Below are 19,393 nucleotides of genomic sequence, written 5' to 3'. Positions count from 1 at the left end.
TATATTTCATGGCCACCACATCTGATTATCTTTGGTGTGATTACTAAATTAAATAGGTCCAGTAAATACAGTAGAGCTATATTTTCATGGACACTGTTTTGTTATCATTGTTGAAGATTATTGTCTCATCAGGTGTGAAGTAACCTTGGATCTATCAAAACAAATCCTTATCTTTTTGTGATGATACTGAAATCCTCATATCTCAGGTTCATTGAAGAGTACTTATAAAGTCTGGCTATGTTGGATAATTTAATATTTACGAATAATTAATAGAATATTATTAACTGACAGTGGCAGATCTAGGGGTGAATAGGGTGGCTAGCCACCCCCTTCTTTTACCGTTAAAAAAATGGTCACTCGTCTTGTGTGTGTGTGTGCTTCTTGTGTGTACACATTATGTGCACTACTGTAATAACCTACTCTAGTAAACATATAATTTCTATTTTAAGCTGAGCTTCATTTCAGATGGCATCTAAGAATGTCTAGCTGTCCACTAATTCCAAAAAAATCTCAAATGGGTGAAGGCGCCCCTCCCAAAACTACCATCCCCTTTCGGTACTTCTCACTTTCTATTATCCACCCCCCATTACTAAATCCTAGATTCGCCACTGGGCAATTCCATGTGATGAGATATACTATACCGTATATGTGGCAAAGACAAGCCAAACCAGTCACTCGTCGTAAATCCTGTTTCAGAGATATTGGCCAACACATGCTGGAATGTCAATAAACTAACCTTTATATATCTATGCATCATACGCTGTTGTTTTTTAATGTTAAAACAACAATTTTTAATGATTTGGTGATGGTTTCTGCTTGACAAATGCCCAAAATCATAAACTTTGAAGGTTGTATTCTCAAATATTGTTCTTTAAACAGTTGTATGTTTAAACACTTTTAACTTAAATGATTCTTTTACCATTTTATAGCTTTCATTTTACTGTTGAACAATGTATTAATAACAAAAAATTGATTTTTGTGACGATTTCAGATTCTACAATCATCTAAGTAAAGCCCATCATGAGTATAATAAGCTGAGATTTATGAATGTACTTTAGAAATGACAAGCTACAGTTTAGCATTAAAGTTAAGAATCCAGACGTCATTTATCATTTGGCTATACCAAAGCTTTGCATTTTCGCGGGCATAAATGCCTAGATAGGATTGTTCATTCATATGGAAATCAGTGTTTTGACAGTGAACTTTTTCATCCAATGGGAATATATTTTATATGAGAAGAATCTATGAATATTCAGCTTTATTTTTCCCCTGAGGAACAGGATATTTGATTGGTGAACAGCCGAAATGGTAATTTAAAGCCAACGAAGTTGCTAAAAAGAGGTAAAAATGGAACCTCTACGCGGTGGGCGATCAGCATACCACCAATCGAAAAGTGAAAAATGACGGTGACTTTTTTGAACCAATACAATTGAAACAAATACTAAAGCAATCAGAAAAGAATTGCCTTTTAAATACCGAAGGGAACACAAAAATCTGACAAGTATTAGCTGAGATATGACAGTGTAAAGACGAAAAATGACCAAAACATTTCACATCGGTGCGAAATACAGCGTGAAACACTAATCCGCTTGGAAAAACAAAAATGTTGCAGGAAGAATCCACATGACATTGAAATTTAACATCAAAATGCTAGTTAGGGATACCTGTACCCCTGGGCTTCATTACCTACCATAGTTCCTTTAGGCCTTCTATGTGAGGCTTAATTGGACTCCGTGAGGCCTACTTCTGGTTAGACATGTCTGGCCTTGCTAAGTCTGAAGGGTAACTATAGTTGCATTTTTTGGTCCACTGGCCCATTTCATGTTCAAAAGAGGAACAGCTTTAATATACCTGACGAACTACCAATACCAAGCATCAATTGATCTTCGGGGCGCTGCAGCCATGATTAGCAAGAACAATACGAATTGAAATGTCTCCAGATTAATTTCAAATACATGTGTTTGTATGAAATTGGTACGTTTTATAATTCCATCGAGAAGAAGCATTTTAATTCTTCTATTTCATACATGCTCAATTCTCTGATGTTATAACTTTAAATAAGTAGAAATCCTACGTCAGCTGTCAGGAACAGTTAGTAATGTGTACGTGTATGTGTAATTGAACTTCCTACAGAGAGATTGGTTTCCACTTGAGCGAACAGCATTCTCAGCAAACATGTGAACTCTCTCCGTAGGCTGTTCGTCTGTGCACACTCTTAATATCTCCTACTGCATAATGCCTTAAATGAAGCGCAAAGAGCATTAAAGAGCTTGGAAAACGACCCACAACAATACAAGCTACAATATTCTAAGGGCAAATGAAATACTTCCATCTTGTTATTTGTACATTACAAATAGAATCCTAGTAATACTAGTTGTTCAGATGATTACAAAAAGTCCTTGAAACGAAAGATACCAAATAAAGTATAGATACACTTACTTATGATGTCTACTACATAAGAGATCCTTCTAATTCAAATATTTGTTTTAAAATTTTATTTTGCAAACATGTATATTGTATATTAATAACTTTAAATTTTAAAGTTTAATAATATTGTACACTTGTCCAAGGTTATGTCTTGCCAATCAGAGACTCGTGGGAAATTAAATGCATCAATTATTTCTGAAAATAGATGTAGTGTTAGCATCTTCTTAAACTCACCTGATATTAAATATATATTATAATAGTTGTTGTAAAGCAAAAGTTCAGTCCCTTGACTTACTTTTGTAGCAGGTAAACAAATTTATTATCTCACTGTAGCTGTCAACAAGTAGAAACTTGGCAATTATCATTCAGTGCTAACTGTTAGGTGGTTAGTCACTGTCTTATGAGTGTCTGCATCCTGATAGAAATTCAGATTAGTTTGCTGAAGGTTATATAATCTCCACATCATAACTCTGTCTTTGACTAAAGCCTGGCAGCAGCAGACTGTGTCAGCTGCCAATACAATAACAAATGGTTGTCAACGACAATCTTCTCCAAATCCGAAGTCTATATAAACCATGACAACTGTGGCTCTATGCCACCTGTATATTACTCTCTAGCACCTGTGTTCCCAATTCACAGATGTGTTGATGTATCATCAGTAGGCCTACATGACAGATGGTTATGTTCTGATGAAAGCTAGTGTCTGCATGACGTACCTGGGGACCATAGTCTAAGGTTAATCTTTAAAGAAAAACTACATAACTTTAGCAGTAGACACTGGATATCACCAATATCCGGGTGGAGGTTATATGTTATGTACCTTTTGTCCTGTTTGTTTTATTAGAGGCTTTGGATTAAAGTTTCTATAGATCAAACCCTTGATCACTGGGATTAGAAGGCTGGCACACTTACCACCTTACCACAATCTCATTTTCAACCTCATGTTCAGTTGATCCTTTGAGTATCAATTTGAGCTGGAGTATTTACTTCTTAGTAACACATTAAAGTTTGTACATGACCTTATCATGATAAAAATATGTGGATGATTTATTTTTAGCAGGCATGAATGTATAGTATGGCTAAAAATGAGTGAGACAACCACTTTAATTTGAGTTAGTTCCATGACTGTTTACCTTTGTTCACATTTTATCGATGTAATTGTAGACATGCAATTAAACCGAGTAAGGATCTCAGTACATTAAGAATTCATTAAATGGAAATGCCATTCTTTAATTATTCTTGATGCAAGATTTATAGGTTATGTTCAGACTAACGTTCAAGCCAAGTGACTCAAGCCTGGTGTGAGTATAACTTTAACATGTCCACACTGTATGGGGGTTGACCTTCATTGACCTAACTCAGTGGGCCACCTAAGCCAGTGGGTATCATCAAGCTTCAACATTGTTTGCCACATTTTGATATTTGGCTACAGTTTATAGTGGGTATCTTGCCTGGATTGAGTTTGTAATGTACAGTAGACTACTGTATGACATGCTAAAAACTTGCTTTAAATTTTACAGGGTTTTATTAATGGGATTTAGGATTATTATCTATAAATAGATATATTATCGGATTTAAAGTGACAGCCTTACATAATCATAGTAGACTTATCAACTGAGAACAGACTGCATAGTACTGTAAACAATCACAGGATAGAATCGCAGGGTTGTAACAAGGGGGTTAATAAAGGTGGGTGGAGGACCATGAAGTTAGCTTTAGATTAGGTGGAAAACTTCAAGATTAGCTCTGCCCACAATAACTAGATCCCTTTGGAGAGCTCAGAATATTTTCATTATTATAATAAATAGGCATTAAACACTCCAATATTAACACATGATTATATATAAGATACCACTTTAAAGGCTGATGACATCTGTAGTATATCTAGGATCTACTAGCTGATTGATAGTATCTATGAATATTATTACACATGGGACCATTTGGAGATTTGATGGACTTTTAAGGGTTTAAAATGTGATCTGTGACATCAAATCAATCAACAAAGAGGAAGCTGCCTGTCCAACATGGACACCTCATTACACTTGACCTGTTACTATACATCACTAAACAAACTCACAGATCCATTGGAATTTCCAGCCTTAAGGAACCATCAATAACAAGTCATTAGCTTCATCCCAGAGGAGTAGAGGGTGATACTCAGCTGGAGATCTGTTCTTTATGATGCATAAGGGCATCGAAAGAGAGGTTGTACTCTATGCATCATAGCTACCCTGTAAGCCCATCCCCCTTGAACATGAAATTGAGGTGTGGTTGAGATTATTCCCAGGAATCCTTGTCAGTCACAAGGCAATTTTTCAGCACTGTATGCCTATTCATAGCCAATCTGACTTTTTTCTCCAGAGCCTTACTGCTGTGCTTATTCTTGTTATCAAAACTTTAAACGCATCCAACATCGCCAGTTTTGAACGGACGTGCAAGAAATTTTGTACGCGTAAACTAGAGGTGATTTCAAACAAAAGTTCATCACCCTTTTTGAAAGTTTAACCCCAGGGTTCCCCCTACACCTACAAAACAAAACAGGGGTTTCAGCCAGGACTGTACAGTACTGCCATTACCACTAATAGAGCACGTCGCATGGATGGCGCAGTCGGTTAAGGATGTGTTCTAAAGAACTTAAGGTTGTGAGTACGAATCGAGTCTTGGTATTCAATTTTTTTTTTTTCTAAATCTTAAGAAATTTAATTTTTTTTCAATTTTAAGATATTTTAATTTTGTACAAATGAACATTCTAAATAATAATTTTTTTTGTACAAATAAACATCCTAATTATTAAAAAATTTCTGCTTTATTAACTCTTCCAAAAACCCAATATAATAACTTGCGCCTGTAACTGTATTTAAACGTGAGGAACATGCAGACCGGTGAGCAGTCGCTCTTGTTTTCGCAAAAGTTTTTGTTAAAGTCAGCATCAAATCATATTGTGGGATTTTGCCCGTGGAAAGACTAGTACGATAAATTTAGACGTAAAGTAGAGGTTGAGCTGAAGCAGGCTTACCCAAGGAAAATACAGTACTGTATGGCTAAAATACAGAACAGTTTTCCATTACCAATGAATGTTATAGGGAGTTATTGAGAATACAATGAGAAAAACAACTAGCTTTAGAAAGTTTGAGCCTTGGAAGTGAGGTACATCCTTAGTAAATAAATCTAGGAACAAAGCTATTGTTTTTCTTTTATTGATACCAAATGAATAAACAAGGTCAGCAGCCTGACCAGCTCCCCTTAAGTGTAGGTCATTACTTTTTGGGTTTTTGTGTTTACTGCCCCCAACAGGGGCGTACACACGATGTCATGATGTAGCAATTAAAGATGGCGGAAACGGGTAAATACGGTTTAGGCATGGTGGGTACAACTACCACGAGGTAGGGGGCGCTCTATTGACAATCGAATAGAGCTCAGAACTCGAACAAAATTACGTTCGAAACTCGAACACGCGTTATAGAGACGCAGCACGTGTTCGCCACGAATGCCTTTTATCGTCATTTGAAGAACGCCCTCTAGAACATGTAGGACTCTTCGTGATCAAAGACATAACGTGGTAACTCCCAAAGTTACTCATTTTAAAGTGTTTTTAGTGTAATATAGTAGTAGGCCTATACAGAATATTGTTATGAAAGAAAATTTTTATGAAAAATCCAGATACACTACAATAATACACACATCTGCATATTGAAGAACATAAGATACAATTAAAAAAACAAAAACTCCTGTATAAGGCAGTAGTATTAGTAGTTTTTATTTTTTATATTACTTTGAGGATGTGGGTATTGGCTGGTACAATAGCACCATTGTACTGTACTACATTAATTAAACCATGTTCCTTCCTATACAACATTACCTGTACACAGAGGTCACAAGTTGGAAGAAGTCATTTCCAGGAGATCTGGTTAAGTGATCTTTCATAACACATCTAATTTTATATTTCTGCACATGTTGATACCCATCTTCACTGATTTCCGTGAGACAATTGATATTTAAAGTAATAAAAACTTGCAAATATTATGAATTTTCCAAAGATTGGGTAATTTTCTGGGAGATTTGTGCATACTTGCTGGAATGTGGGAGGCCGTCCCTGTTTCCGGGAGACTCGAGACCCTTGCTTGACATGACTCCTGTATTCTGTTCTAACAGCTTCCAAACATGTCTCCTTGTTCAGTCACTTCCCAACTATCCTCAAAGTTAAGTTTACTTCAGTAGATTGTTATTTTTCACAGAAGAAACATCCCAAATTATTAAAATATAAAACTTTTAAATTTACCTGAGAATAATCTCTGTTTAATTCCAAGCAATACTCAATATAAATTTATTGCGATTATGCATAACAATAGATTGAAGTTTAACAATAGTTGTAGTAAACTATTACCATCTTCGAAATACTCAAACATATCGCTACATAATTCCTCTTTTGCTTGGTGCCTTTGGTATAAATACTGCTTTCATCAAACTTTCTCAGGCTCACAACAAAGGCCAGCCTTGGTAAATGTTATAAAATATTATTACCATGGTGATCATATTTCAGATTTAGGTTTATTGTTTATAAAATAACTGTCAATATTGTTCTGATTACTTGTGGTTTATCCGTTGGTTATTCTAATTCAAGAAATGTGACTTCCTATAAAGTTATGGGCTCTATTTATTGGGAAAACATTACCCCGGGAGATGATGAACACATCCCCAGGGGAGATATGCAGATTATGTGGTTAATGAACACTCTGTTTTCCCTTAACCTAGGTCCACTCTGTCTGCAACAGGTTCCTAAAACAAACAGAAATGATATGTGTGAACAATCATTTTCTAATTGGAAAGTTCTGCTAGGTCATATTTTTTTGGGCACTAAACGTGATTAAACGAAACATCCAGACAAAGAATCTCTATTCAGATACCCATTACTTTCAAGTTTATGTACAAATACAATCATCTACATAACTGTATTACACGAATGAAATTCCAATTATGTCACAAACTGGTCATGAACAACTAAATAAAAATAATCATTTCAATTCGCTTGAGTATGGATCTTTGAGAATCTTTAATGAGGCATGCATCCCACTTGCACCGGTGCAAACAAGAACGAGGTACAATATAACGTTGCACCGCCTATTTTTTGTTCATGGACCCTAACACATCAGGGGGCAGCCCATGATAATTGTTTCCGATGCTGTGAAAGCTTTCTAAAACAATAACAAAGAATAATACAATTTTGTAGCAATGTTTTGTGCTTGGTTTACTGTATTAGCAAATTTCCTTGTGTGCTTTTTAGACTTTCATTGTTCATTTAAAAACATCTTTGTCTAGATATAGTGAAATGCTTATGCTCGGATTATTATATTATTCAGGGATAGGATTATATTTCATTTTGTTCTGTAAATGCATACTCTAATAGACTTGCGGAATTCATCACACTTTTGCTTATAGCACTTTTGTATTATTACCGGTAATACCATGATGTCACCATTGTTTTTACTTAAAAACAGCCTAATAGCAATGCTTGCAGAGTTATATTAAATATATTGTAGGTAATATTCCTACATTTAAAGAATACTGCCTACAAGTTAAATACTAACCATATAATAATAATAATAATAAAAATAAATAATAATGATGATAATAAATTTATATGTGCCAATTCCAAGAATAATAATCAAAGGCACAGTGTTTAAGAAAGCAAGCTGTTAGAAAGATGAGTTTTAAATTCAGATTTGAATGTAATAATAGAGGTAGGATAGTATAATACATACTCAAAGTATCGAAATGCACGCCATCGTGTCGGGATTCAATATTTCGACATTAATTATGTCATCATCAGGAATTAATAGAGGTACCGTACCTGACCTAATGGAAGAAGGTATAGTATTTTTTTCCAAAGATACGAGGCAGCAAAATATATCTACAATGCTAAAGATTTGAAATAGAAACTTTGTTCACTAATGTAATATTCTTGGCAATATTCTTATCTTAAGAGCATGTCATGTAACATACAAAAGTGTATACAGTTCACTCTCCAAATCCAGACCACTTTGGGGACTGAAAATTTGGGGTAGGCTTGGGGTTCACTCTCTATTTAGAGAGTTAGCTTTGTGTTAAAAGATTGATGATGGTTATTTGGTTCTCTGAACAAGTGTTCTTGAAATAGAGGGGACTTGAATTGATGGATGAACTGTACATTGTTTGTAAATGTGTTAAATATTTTTTAGTTGATCTCAACTTCTTATATAGCTTCATTAAAATGAATCAAAAGTTCTGCTTTACATTACAACATTTACAAAGAATAAAATAACTCCCTTTATACCCAGTAGATTTAACCATTTCCTGCTAAAGACAGATATAATTCACTATTAACCCATCCAGACACTGTCTGCTAATTATGTGGCATGATTTTGATGGACATGTTCCATGAACCATTCGTCAATCATGAGTGAGATTTGTTAGGTATTCAGGTGGGACACTCAGGTAAACTGAGGACAGGTGAGGTAATGTTTCAGCAGGTGAAATCAAGACAAGAGTTCAGCGGAGGTCAGTCTTCATGTTGATGTCATTTGATCATCCTTCCCTCAACCGAGTAATGGTTCCGTGTATATTTAGTAACAAGGGGAAAATTGTTTTAGTGGAAAGTAATATGAATAGTAATAGTATACTAATAGTATTATTTATAACTTAGTATCCAATGGGTAAATAATTTATTTGAAGCATTAATTGTATTATATATTTATTTCCACAATATTTTGTGAGGGTGGACCATCTGGCCAGAACTGATCAAGTGGGACCCTCAGTACATACAATTAAAGACAAAAAAAATAAATAAAAAGATAAGAATTAAACAAGAATTAGTAGTTCAGAAAAAAAAAAATTTCTTCTTGTAAATAAGTAACTATGAAAATGTTAAGAAATATATAATAATACAAAATACAACAAAAAATAGGGATAATTTTTTTTTCTTAATGGCTAGTACAGTATCTAAAAATAATGTTATCTACTGTAAATCTTGGCGGAAAAGGTGGACAGTTGATTGTAATACTGTTTTTGTTAGTATTTTAAGTGCTATTAAAAGGTTGGATGGGTAGATCTGAACCCAGACAAAAGGTATTATATTTTGGACCGTGTGAACTGCTTTTACATAATGCTTTTGAACTAATTTTCCAGTTCACTCATTGTTGCCTTCTTATAGTTTTCAATCGTACTAAACTTCTGTTGAGCCATTTAAAATAAACCGAGACAAAACGTGAGCTTGGTGGGCTGTATACATTGTTAGAACAGCAAACCAACATAGCATACTCCACCAAAATAATTGTGTCTGTGCATTTTAAGTTTCACTAATATATGTCTGCACATGAATTTAACGTTTTCTATCCTGTACTTTGTATTGCTTTTTAAACAGCACGACTATTCTTCCAAATTGCAATCGTACTGTTATAATATGCTATTAATAGGCTGCCCCTGTTTTCTGATGTTTTAGTCATGCATATACTGTATATAATTATCAACGCTCCATAATGCACTGTCGCTTGTGAATGATTCCCTGGCGCAAGTATGTCGAGATGGCAAGTATGTCGAGATGGCAAGTATGTCGAGATGCATATGATGCATTTATACACACACGCAGCCAATCATAGGATGGTAGTTTAGGATGATTAATTTTAGCATGAATTCGAGCCTAAAATTAATAATGATGTCGGCTTATGAGAGTCGCTCTTAAGATTAATGTTTAACCATATCGATTCAAGTTTCTTATTTCATGCTGAAATTCTGACCATGTGTAATGTATCAAAAGCGATGTATTTAATTAAATTGAGTTAGGTCAACAAATATGCAACGGTTATCAAATTTGGTATTTGCCAGATAGTATTTGTTAACATTCGCATTCAAATGCCAACTGACAAAGTACTAAAAATAAATTGGAATTATTTTAAAAGGTTATAAGTGATTTCGGTATTCCACTCACTTAATTCTTGTTTCAACTGATAAATTCAAATTAAGAGAAAAACAACCTCGTTAAGAATGTTTATTGATCTGGATAATGCTTATTCATAAGCTAATAGCCATTTCATTATAAACCAGAAGTATTATTTAAATGTTAATGCTTGTATGTAATTGTTCATTTAGTGACATCTGCCAGTGTTTAATACAATGTGGATGATTATTGCTATTTTGTTATGAACTCAACCTCAAGTAATTTTTCACATGAACATTCAGTGTTCTGATGCTGGTTTTGCTATTAATTTTACAGGTAAACGTAAACAGCCGACCAGGAAAAACTTTGTCATAAAAGAAACACCAGTGATTATGCCTAGGTAGCATAGACTGGCCTCTCAATAAGTAATTGTTGAATATTTTTTGTTAAAGCAGAAGACTTACAGTATAATGTCATTTAGGTCACATTTTTGTAACACAAATACATAAAATTACAATGACGGGGCATCAACATATACATGAAGATGGTTCAATAACGTTCAATAAAAAACTAGTAGGCAATGATTCTCATTGTTGGTTCATCAGCTTTCCTGAAGATGACCTAATAATAGTTTATTTGGAGTTATGTGTCATACGTACAAAAAATAGAATAAATGAAATAGGCCTATATGAGGAAGATAATATCTAGTTCAAAACTGATCATGCTGCTCTCTAAGAAGTCAATGGAACTATTATACATGAAGGTCAATTAAAAGAATTTTATGTATATTTGCTTTCTGGTTTGCACATTTTTAATGTTGTTATAAAATGCACATTGTATGCATCGTTTGAGCATTACTGTTTTATTATGTATTGAAAGTGAAACCCCAATTAAAATAATACAAGTAGTGTTCATCATAATGTACTTTTAGATACTTAACCCTCTGGATACCGGATTATTTTGTAGTGCAAACCCTTGAATACCGGATTCTTTTGCGGTGTAACAAGGTTTTTGCATTTTTTGAGTATACGTCGTTCTAGTGGATTTTTGGGAACTTTCTATAAATTATACAGAAAAATGTTTCTAAAAACAAAGAAAGCTTATAGAATAAGCTTTCATTTAATGTATAATTTATATTTTTGGGAATTTTTTTTTTCATAAAATAATATAATATAATAAATATAATATAATAGAAATGACAGAAAAATGCTACATATAAATCGTCAGCAAAAACCGAAAAAAAAAATAAATTGTAGCCAAAAAAAAAAAAATAAAAACAAATATAAAACATTCCTATTTCACACAGTTATATAATTTATTTACCCAACCATCTATAACTATAAGCGCGATCTTTCCATTCAAAAGCGTCGACTACCCTCACATTTCTAGGCCTAGGCTCATCTTCATCAAGAACATCTCCGCCGTCAGAACTGCTTGAAGCCCCACCGTCATCATCGCTAACAGACACGTCTAAGTCTCGCACATCTAAAAATTCACCTTCATCGCTGTCTGAATTAAAAATCAGGTCAATCGCTTGCTCTGCTGTGTACACACTTGTGCGGCCATTTCGAAAAAATTTTGAAATTAATAACGATTTCAAATTGATATTTCTAAAAATATTTATATAAGCGGATGTGAGTTCTTCACAGATTTCGAAAGACAAAAGCTTCACGCATGCGTGTTTAAAATTTCTGACGTATTGGAGCTAAAATAAAAACAGAAGAGCGATTTGAAAACCACCTATTTTTTAGTCACGAAATTTCGATTGCAGTCGAAAATGGGAATTCTCGGTTTGAGGTCAATTTCGACTACAGTCGAAGACGGTATTTAGAGGGTTAAGTCATCAGGTCAATTCAGTGACCTGATGAATTTCTCAAAGAATATGAAAAAAAAACTAAACTGTTTTTATTATGCAGGTCCCATCATTCTTTCCAGATCCCAGATTTTTTCCCACTTTCTTCAACATATTTGAGGATGATATATCTAGTTAATTGTTTTAGACCCTCAATTTTCTACTATAGTATATACTGTATACCTGTTTCTTTTTTTTTAAGCTTAAGAGTGATGATGTTTTGGCTATGAAAAAAAATCTTTTTCAATGATTGAACTAATGACTTGAATGGGGAGGTGAGCACCTTCTGACCAAATACTTTTAATCCCAAAATAAATTCAGTTGCCAAAACCACAAACTTTTAGCATAATTTTACATATATCTTGCCAAAAAAAACTATAATTCGCATGTTTTTTTAAAAATATTTTTCAGGATAATCTAGAGCAGTTGGTAGTGATGGAGTTGCCAAGGATCTTCACCATTGCCAAGGATCCAGTCAGCGAAGAGGCCTTCGGGGAGATTCAGAAGCTGCTACTGTTGCTACTAGGCTGCGCCGTACAATGTGAACTGAAGCAGGATTTTATTGAGGGCATTAAATTACTAGATATCAATGTACAGCATGCTATTGTCAACCATATCCAAGAGGTAAGCAAATTAAAACATTTCCTTTTATTTTTAAATTTTATGAATAATAAATTTAAAAAACAAAAGAAAAACAGATTTTGTTTCCAACTTTTTTTAATAAGTTAGTACGGTTAAGACTAACATTCAATTCATAATGGCCCCGAAACCACAACTCAGAAATACCAGGTTAGTCTCCAATGGGGGATACCGGTAGTTATTACCTTGTATAGTAGTTGAAGTCATTATAATCACAATATCAATTTTCAAGCCTCGCAACCTTGGTTCAGAAATACCAGAATGGTGTCCGGTGGGGGATAGTTTAGTACCTGATTTTGTTGTATTTTTAACTAGTTATTATTTCTGTTATTTATTTATGAGCGGACAATTGTAATTTTATATCTATGTTAAAAAATGTTTTTTTACAAATGACAATAAAGTATATATTGAATTATTACTGAATTAAAAAGGGGGAAATTCCTATTGTACTTTTTACTTTTTCACCAAGATGGCTAACACATATAGGCCTTGGCCAGCCGTCATCCAGGTACTCATTGTTTACCAGGATGTTGGAATTTTAGCAGGATTGAAAAGCTCAAAATACGTAACCTAAAAGGATGTGTGAGGAAGTGATCATGGTTGTTTTTGTATTTGTAATAAAAATGTTGACTATACCTCGTAAATATTTATTTAGTACTCAATAAAGTTTTTTCCCCACTTCCCTGTGCATGCATATATTTATGTACACGCAGGAGATAATGTACTGCCCAAATTGACTAACACATCCCTAGCGTTACATGAACCATGTATTTCTGGAAGTCAAATGAACAGTCTTAGTTCTCCGAAGGTCTATAGACACAAATTGTCATTATGGATAGCTGGTAGTCACATTGTGGATAAAAACACTTTTGGATCTCTGAGGACCTATAAATTCATCTTGGATCTATTAGGCTTTATAGACATTCTCTTTCTACATCTAGAAACATTACATGCCAAAGGATCAAATTATATTCTGGAGTAATCATTGCATCTCCTAAATACAAATCCTAAGATAAACACATTTCTATGGGCATCCATGTAATTTTGATATTCCAACACTATCCACAAAATGCATTCATTATCCAATATTCAGTGGAGTTGAATAGAAAGCGGTTAAGATGCTCGCCTTCCAATCCCAGGGTCCTGGGTTCAAATCCTGTCAGATTCCAGGATTTTTTTCTCATGACCAAAAGAACTCCACTCCATACGACTCATGAAATTTAGTTTATGTTGAGCATCTTGTGTATGTTTATCATATGAAGGGATTGCTACCTATGTAAGACAGTGAAAGTAAGCAAATGGTAAATATTACTGTATATCTATATTTCACAAATATGAATCATTTATTTGCACAGAGATTTATATCCTTATTAATTTCCCTTTGTTTAAAATTATAAAAATTCTTAAAATCTCCAAAATTCATGGTATTATGTTTATATTCCTTCAATGAAAAATCACAATACGAAAACGTGAGTAATAATTCATTTTTCTTTGGTTGAATCCAACGGATTAAATGCTATGGCAATTTCTTGTAATTAACGAGATCGCAGAAGGCATTATCACTCGACAGATTAAACTGTTCACAGAGAGGTATTAAAATGGCCACGGGGAGGATGTGGTTACATTTGTATGTACACAATTTCAGACAAAGGAAATTTAAAACCAATGTTTTACCTGTTTTAAGTGCTGCGATGGATAGCGCTTTGGTTTCTTATAATCCTATATAATATGGAAGACTGATATCGCCATTTTCATTTTTATAATTAAATTGAGAATGTGGTGAATCGACCTCGTTTTGTACAGATGTTTAGAACGCACAATCGTATTGAAATAGGAATCAATTTAATTTGTTTAAATAGAACTACTGATGTGGAGGTCACAAATTTTTTTTTGTATATTCAAGCTTATAAAATGGTAAGAATATTTTTCATTAAGGTCATTAAAATTTATCAAGCACATGAAAACACATTTGCTGAAATTTTATTTGACAAAAACATGTGACATGGCTAAATATGGTCATGATGACATCACATCATGATCATATATAGGTACAACAGGTATATGGGCTTAAATTTAGCTAATACTTCCAATCAGATCATCACACGTTTGACTATAATATCTATGCTTATTCTGTCTGTTAATCGATGAGAACAATTTAATCTCATTCAAATTTTTAATTTAGGTTAATATAGGATTTTTCTTTTTTTAGCTCGAGAGACAGTACACCTTAATAAATTATATCATTTGACATTAATGCTTAGCTTTAATATAACATTTTTTTTAACTGAAAAAGCATAAAGGTCAATATCTCGGTAAATGCCCATTTGATTGGATTGAGAGGTTCTTCACACAATGATATTATACACATACTCAGGAACACAAATCAAAGAAAACAAATTCTGTAATACATTGTAGATAAGTAACACGTTCAAGAGTATACAGGTTATCATTAAAATAAAGGTGGGGCTAGAGAATAGTATAAAATGTCACCATATGACTTTGATCCTAGAGCATTGGGAATATTTGTGGCAGTATAGAGTTATTTAAAAAAATACAATAGGGTAGTGATTTCAGTCTAAATTATAAAAAAAAATAGAATGGCATTGGACATTCGACCTTATATTGACCTCAATTTCCGATTTATAAGCAATTCCAATTTAGGACCACATATACTTTGGTCCTTAAGGCCTGAAGATTCTGCCTTTAATAGGAAGGTTTTCATCATACTATTACATGTTTTGTTGAAAGTTCCTTTCCCTGTTTTTCATATTTCTACAGTACTTTGGCCTTAAGGTACAGATATCATGGATCATAAATTAGTCCTTATAGTGGCATTTTCTTTCCATTCCAAGTATTTTACTAATTTATTGGCCTTGTTTGATGCTGTGTTCAACATGCCTGTGGACATGTGTCATTTCGTTTTTACACCTTGTGCCAATTTAAATGTCCTACTCTCCAGGGAGTATGCCAGGCAAGTTATTAAGGTATTCCGGACCACATTAACACCTGAATGTATATTAAGCAGAAAACAACTGGTTGGTGTGAAAATAGGTATGATGGACAGAGATGATCTTATTTTTTGAGGAGAATGAGGAAGTGGAATAGGAGGAGGGATTACAAAACATCAGTACCATTTCTTGAGGAATGAAATCATCTCATTAATAATAACCTATTTAAATTTTACTTTAAAGCAGCTGGAAAGTGCTTTGCCCTTGGATAATATTATGGGCTACCATTTTCATAGTCATTATGAAGTTCATATGATAATATGGATTTTATTTTTCCATTCCTTTAATCCTGTTCATATAATAATGGTCCATGTTGACATATGTTAATCCCTTGACTAAATCACAATGCACATGAATAATTATTGTTTGAACACAAACTTAGATTAAAATTTCAATTCAATATGATAGTGATACTATGCATTATTGAAAATATGATTATGGTAAATTATATAATAGTGTAGCAACACATTTGGTAAAACACCATCTCCCTCCCTAACAATACAATATCTATTTTATTCTGTATTAATATTTAATTATTTTTTTATTATAATAATTTTTAATCTTATTCTTAGATTATAATTTGAGTTTTTTAATAAAAAATAAATGTCTATAGACCATTTTATTGAATTATTTTGAAACAGTGCCGCCAACGTCTTACAACTCACTGGGGGACTTTCAGCAGTCTAGCCTGAGCAGCTGGCTAGTTACGAATGGAGCACCGCGCAATGGATAGTGCAGCTAGACCCTTGCTATAGGAGCACATACGATCTTGCTAATTACTGTATTTGTAAACATTGAAATAGCTTTTTAAGACTTAGACTTGTTTTTAATATACACATTTCATGTTTTTTTCCATTTTAAAATATTTGTGCTCGTTAGTAATTTAGTTTTATTGTTGATTTAATCCATGATGATATCTATTTAGAGGGAAATGCTAGGCCTCTGAAAGTCCTCCAGTGGTAGTTGCCAGGTTATCGGAAATTTTCATTTCAAATTTTGTGAATTTTGTCTATATTGAATTCTCACAGATTACAGATAACAATGAGAATGTTTGCAGTCTGAACTGGGGTGATTTTGCAGACTTGTCGATGGAGCAGCTCGACTTGCAGTCACGTAACATGTTCAACCAAATGAAGCGGCTCGTTAAGGAAAGAGATAATTATTCGGAGGTAAAATACTCGTTAACATGTTTATGCTAGCCTCGTTAGGAAAAAATAACCCATGAACTTATTAACTCATCTCAAGTCAGACTGGTCATTGGGCAAGGCCGAAGCTTGAATGACCCAAAGTTCCACAAATTTATGGTCAACTCCTTATAAAAAGAAAATATTACTATTAAATTCTATCCAATCACCCTATTAACTGATATTGTTTTTCTTCCATTGGGTTTGCTACTACAACACCGGTTTTAACAGTGTTTGTATTTTTTACCAAAACATTGGAAGATCTTATGTTGAGGATCGTTAAATTTGGATCAATATCCCACACGTTGTCACTGTATGCAATTCTTGTCGGTAATTGCTCATAAAAATCGGCGTTTAAGAACGTGGAGAGCCTATGGGAAAATCAATAGCGGCAACTTGTGAGCTCACTGATGCATTTCAAACGCTCAAAGATAAAAACTATTCAAGCGTGTTACATAATAAATGTGAATGTATCAGAAGTCTAGTATATAGCAATTACTCGGTTGTTATGACGGAAGGAATGCAAATGTACAATAGCTATATATATTTGTAGCTTCTTCATTCTTAATTCAGGTATTTTTATCCTTTATATCCTTAAGTTTTTTGCTTTATATTATTTTGTTTTAATAAATTATTAACATCTACTATACTTACATTATGACAGAAGTATATCTTTCAGAAGCGGATTTAGAAGGGGGCGTTAGAGGTGTTCGCCCCCCTTAGTTTTTGTAAAAATAATTTTTGTAAAGCTTATCAGAAAATTACCAAGCTAAATATTAAATATCAATCAAATACTATATCTAATTAATAAAGGTGCTAGGGGTTTTAGGTAGAGTAACCCTATTTTTTCCCTACTGGGGCTCTTCCCTGAGACTCACTCAGCTCTTCCCTGAGACTCACTCAGCTCTTCCCTTGAGCCTCACTCAGCTCTTCCCTGAGACTCACTCAGCTCTTCCCTGAGACTCACTCAGCTCTTCCCTGAGCCTCACTCAGCTCTTCCTTGAGACTCACTCAGCTCTTCCCTGAGCCTCACTCAGCTCTTCCCTGAGCCTCACTCAGTTCGCACATTCACTTCTCCTCTTTCTTGTAGGGCTGGATCTGCCCCTGTTTTTATAATATTATTGGGAGAAAAAGAAAGATATGAACAAACATTTTAGAGATCTTGGAGTGGGTATGTCTCTAGAGTAGTTTTTGGTGGTTAAGATGTTTACCTTCCGTTCCCATGGTCTTAAGCTCACCAAAAATTTTTTTTGTGACTAAAAACAACTTCACAACATAAAGATAATGTGACTTAGTTTTTAATATTTATAGAACATTGCTTTTGTCTTGATAGGTGAGTCACTGTCTGGTGGATGAGACTTAAATAAATACATTAAATAAATACAAATCTTGAGTATGCTTAGTGGATCGCCCTTGGCAGATGTTCAATGGCTAATAAAGCAAATTCAAAATGATTCTTCCAGCCTTCAATATAATCAAGGATTTATTTTTGCTTTTATAGCGTTAATTTGTTATGCCAAAGTAGCCTACATATATTTTTTATATCAGTGTTGATCTAAGTTTTTTGTTTACTTCCACTTACTCCACTTGGTAAAATGTATTTCAGTTTGAGATAATATATTTTTTCACCTTTTGTACAACCAATGATTAAGCTTGATTAAGTTTTCACTATTAATAATAGAACATCTAAATTGTATGGCTGAATTGAACATTTATCATAATGATAATGTATTAATTAGGATGCTTGTGCTTATCTTTACTGCATCTCTAAACAGATTATATAATGTAGTTCAGGGGTCAGCATTAGACTCCTGTACCATCAACGGTCATAACCAGATAACTTGAGGCGATAACATGTATATTAAATATATTACTTGACATGCTTTTGCAGAACGATCTTTCCAAGAACTATTTATTCAGGAGGTGTTAATTTAACATCTTCGACATTAGTGTCAAGAATTATAAATTGTGATGTTACTGTTTGCTGATAATGGCACTGTAATATATGGTATTTTGCGTTATTTGATGATAAAGATTATATAGAATGCATATTTTGATATTTTACATGAAAGTGAATGAAAGCTTAACATAATAAGTGAATTTGTTGTATTGCCAATTTCATTGTTATAACAGTATTTTGTTATTGATTTTACTATTTTTATTGTTTAATAAAGTACTTCTTTATTATCACTGAACCTTTATTCATTAATTTTCATATTTATAATTTTATTTATTCTACAGGCCCCAATGGAAATAAGTTTTTTATATTTTAAAACTTTCTTGTGTTACATTGTGCATTAATATCTTACCTGTTCTTAATCATTTCTGTTTTTTTGTTTTGTATTTAAAAAATGTTTTGTGATTTTAATTCCTG

The 19,393-nt window shown here is 33.5% G+C and overlaps 1 protein-coding gene across 1 annotated transcript in view; it reads left to right on the top strand.

The window, feature by feature from the left end:
- The window catches only part of LOC117123972 (girdin-like), a 65,619-nt gene that overhangs the window by 13,379 nt on the left and 32,847 nt on the right, over nucleotides 1-19,393 (top strand). The window contains exons 5-6 of the mRNA XM_033270072.1: nucleotides 12,600-12,812; nucleotides 16,864-17,004. Coding sequence (XP_033125963.1) covers nucleotides 12,600-12,812; nucleotides 16,864-17,004 — 354 coding nt within the window. The remainder of the gene's footprint in view (nucleotides 1-12,599; nucleotides 12,813-16,863; nucleotides 17,005-19,393) is intronic.

The sequence above is a fragment of the Anneissia japonica genome, unplaced genomic scaffold, assembly GCF_011630105.1.
Source record: "Anneissia japonica isolate Jap-2015-1 unplaced genomic scaffold, ASM1163010v1 scaffold287736_len1891122_cov214, whole genome shotgun sequence".
Classification (NCBI taxonomy): domain Eukaryota; kingdom Metazoa; phylum Echinodermata; class Crinoidea; order Comatulida; family Comatulidae; genus Anneissia; species Anneissia japonica.
The sequence above is the reverse complement of the archived record's forward strand: the minus strand, read 5'-3'. Positions and strand labels throughout refer to the sequence as shown.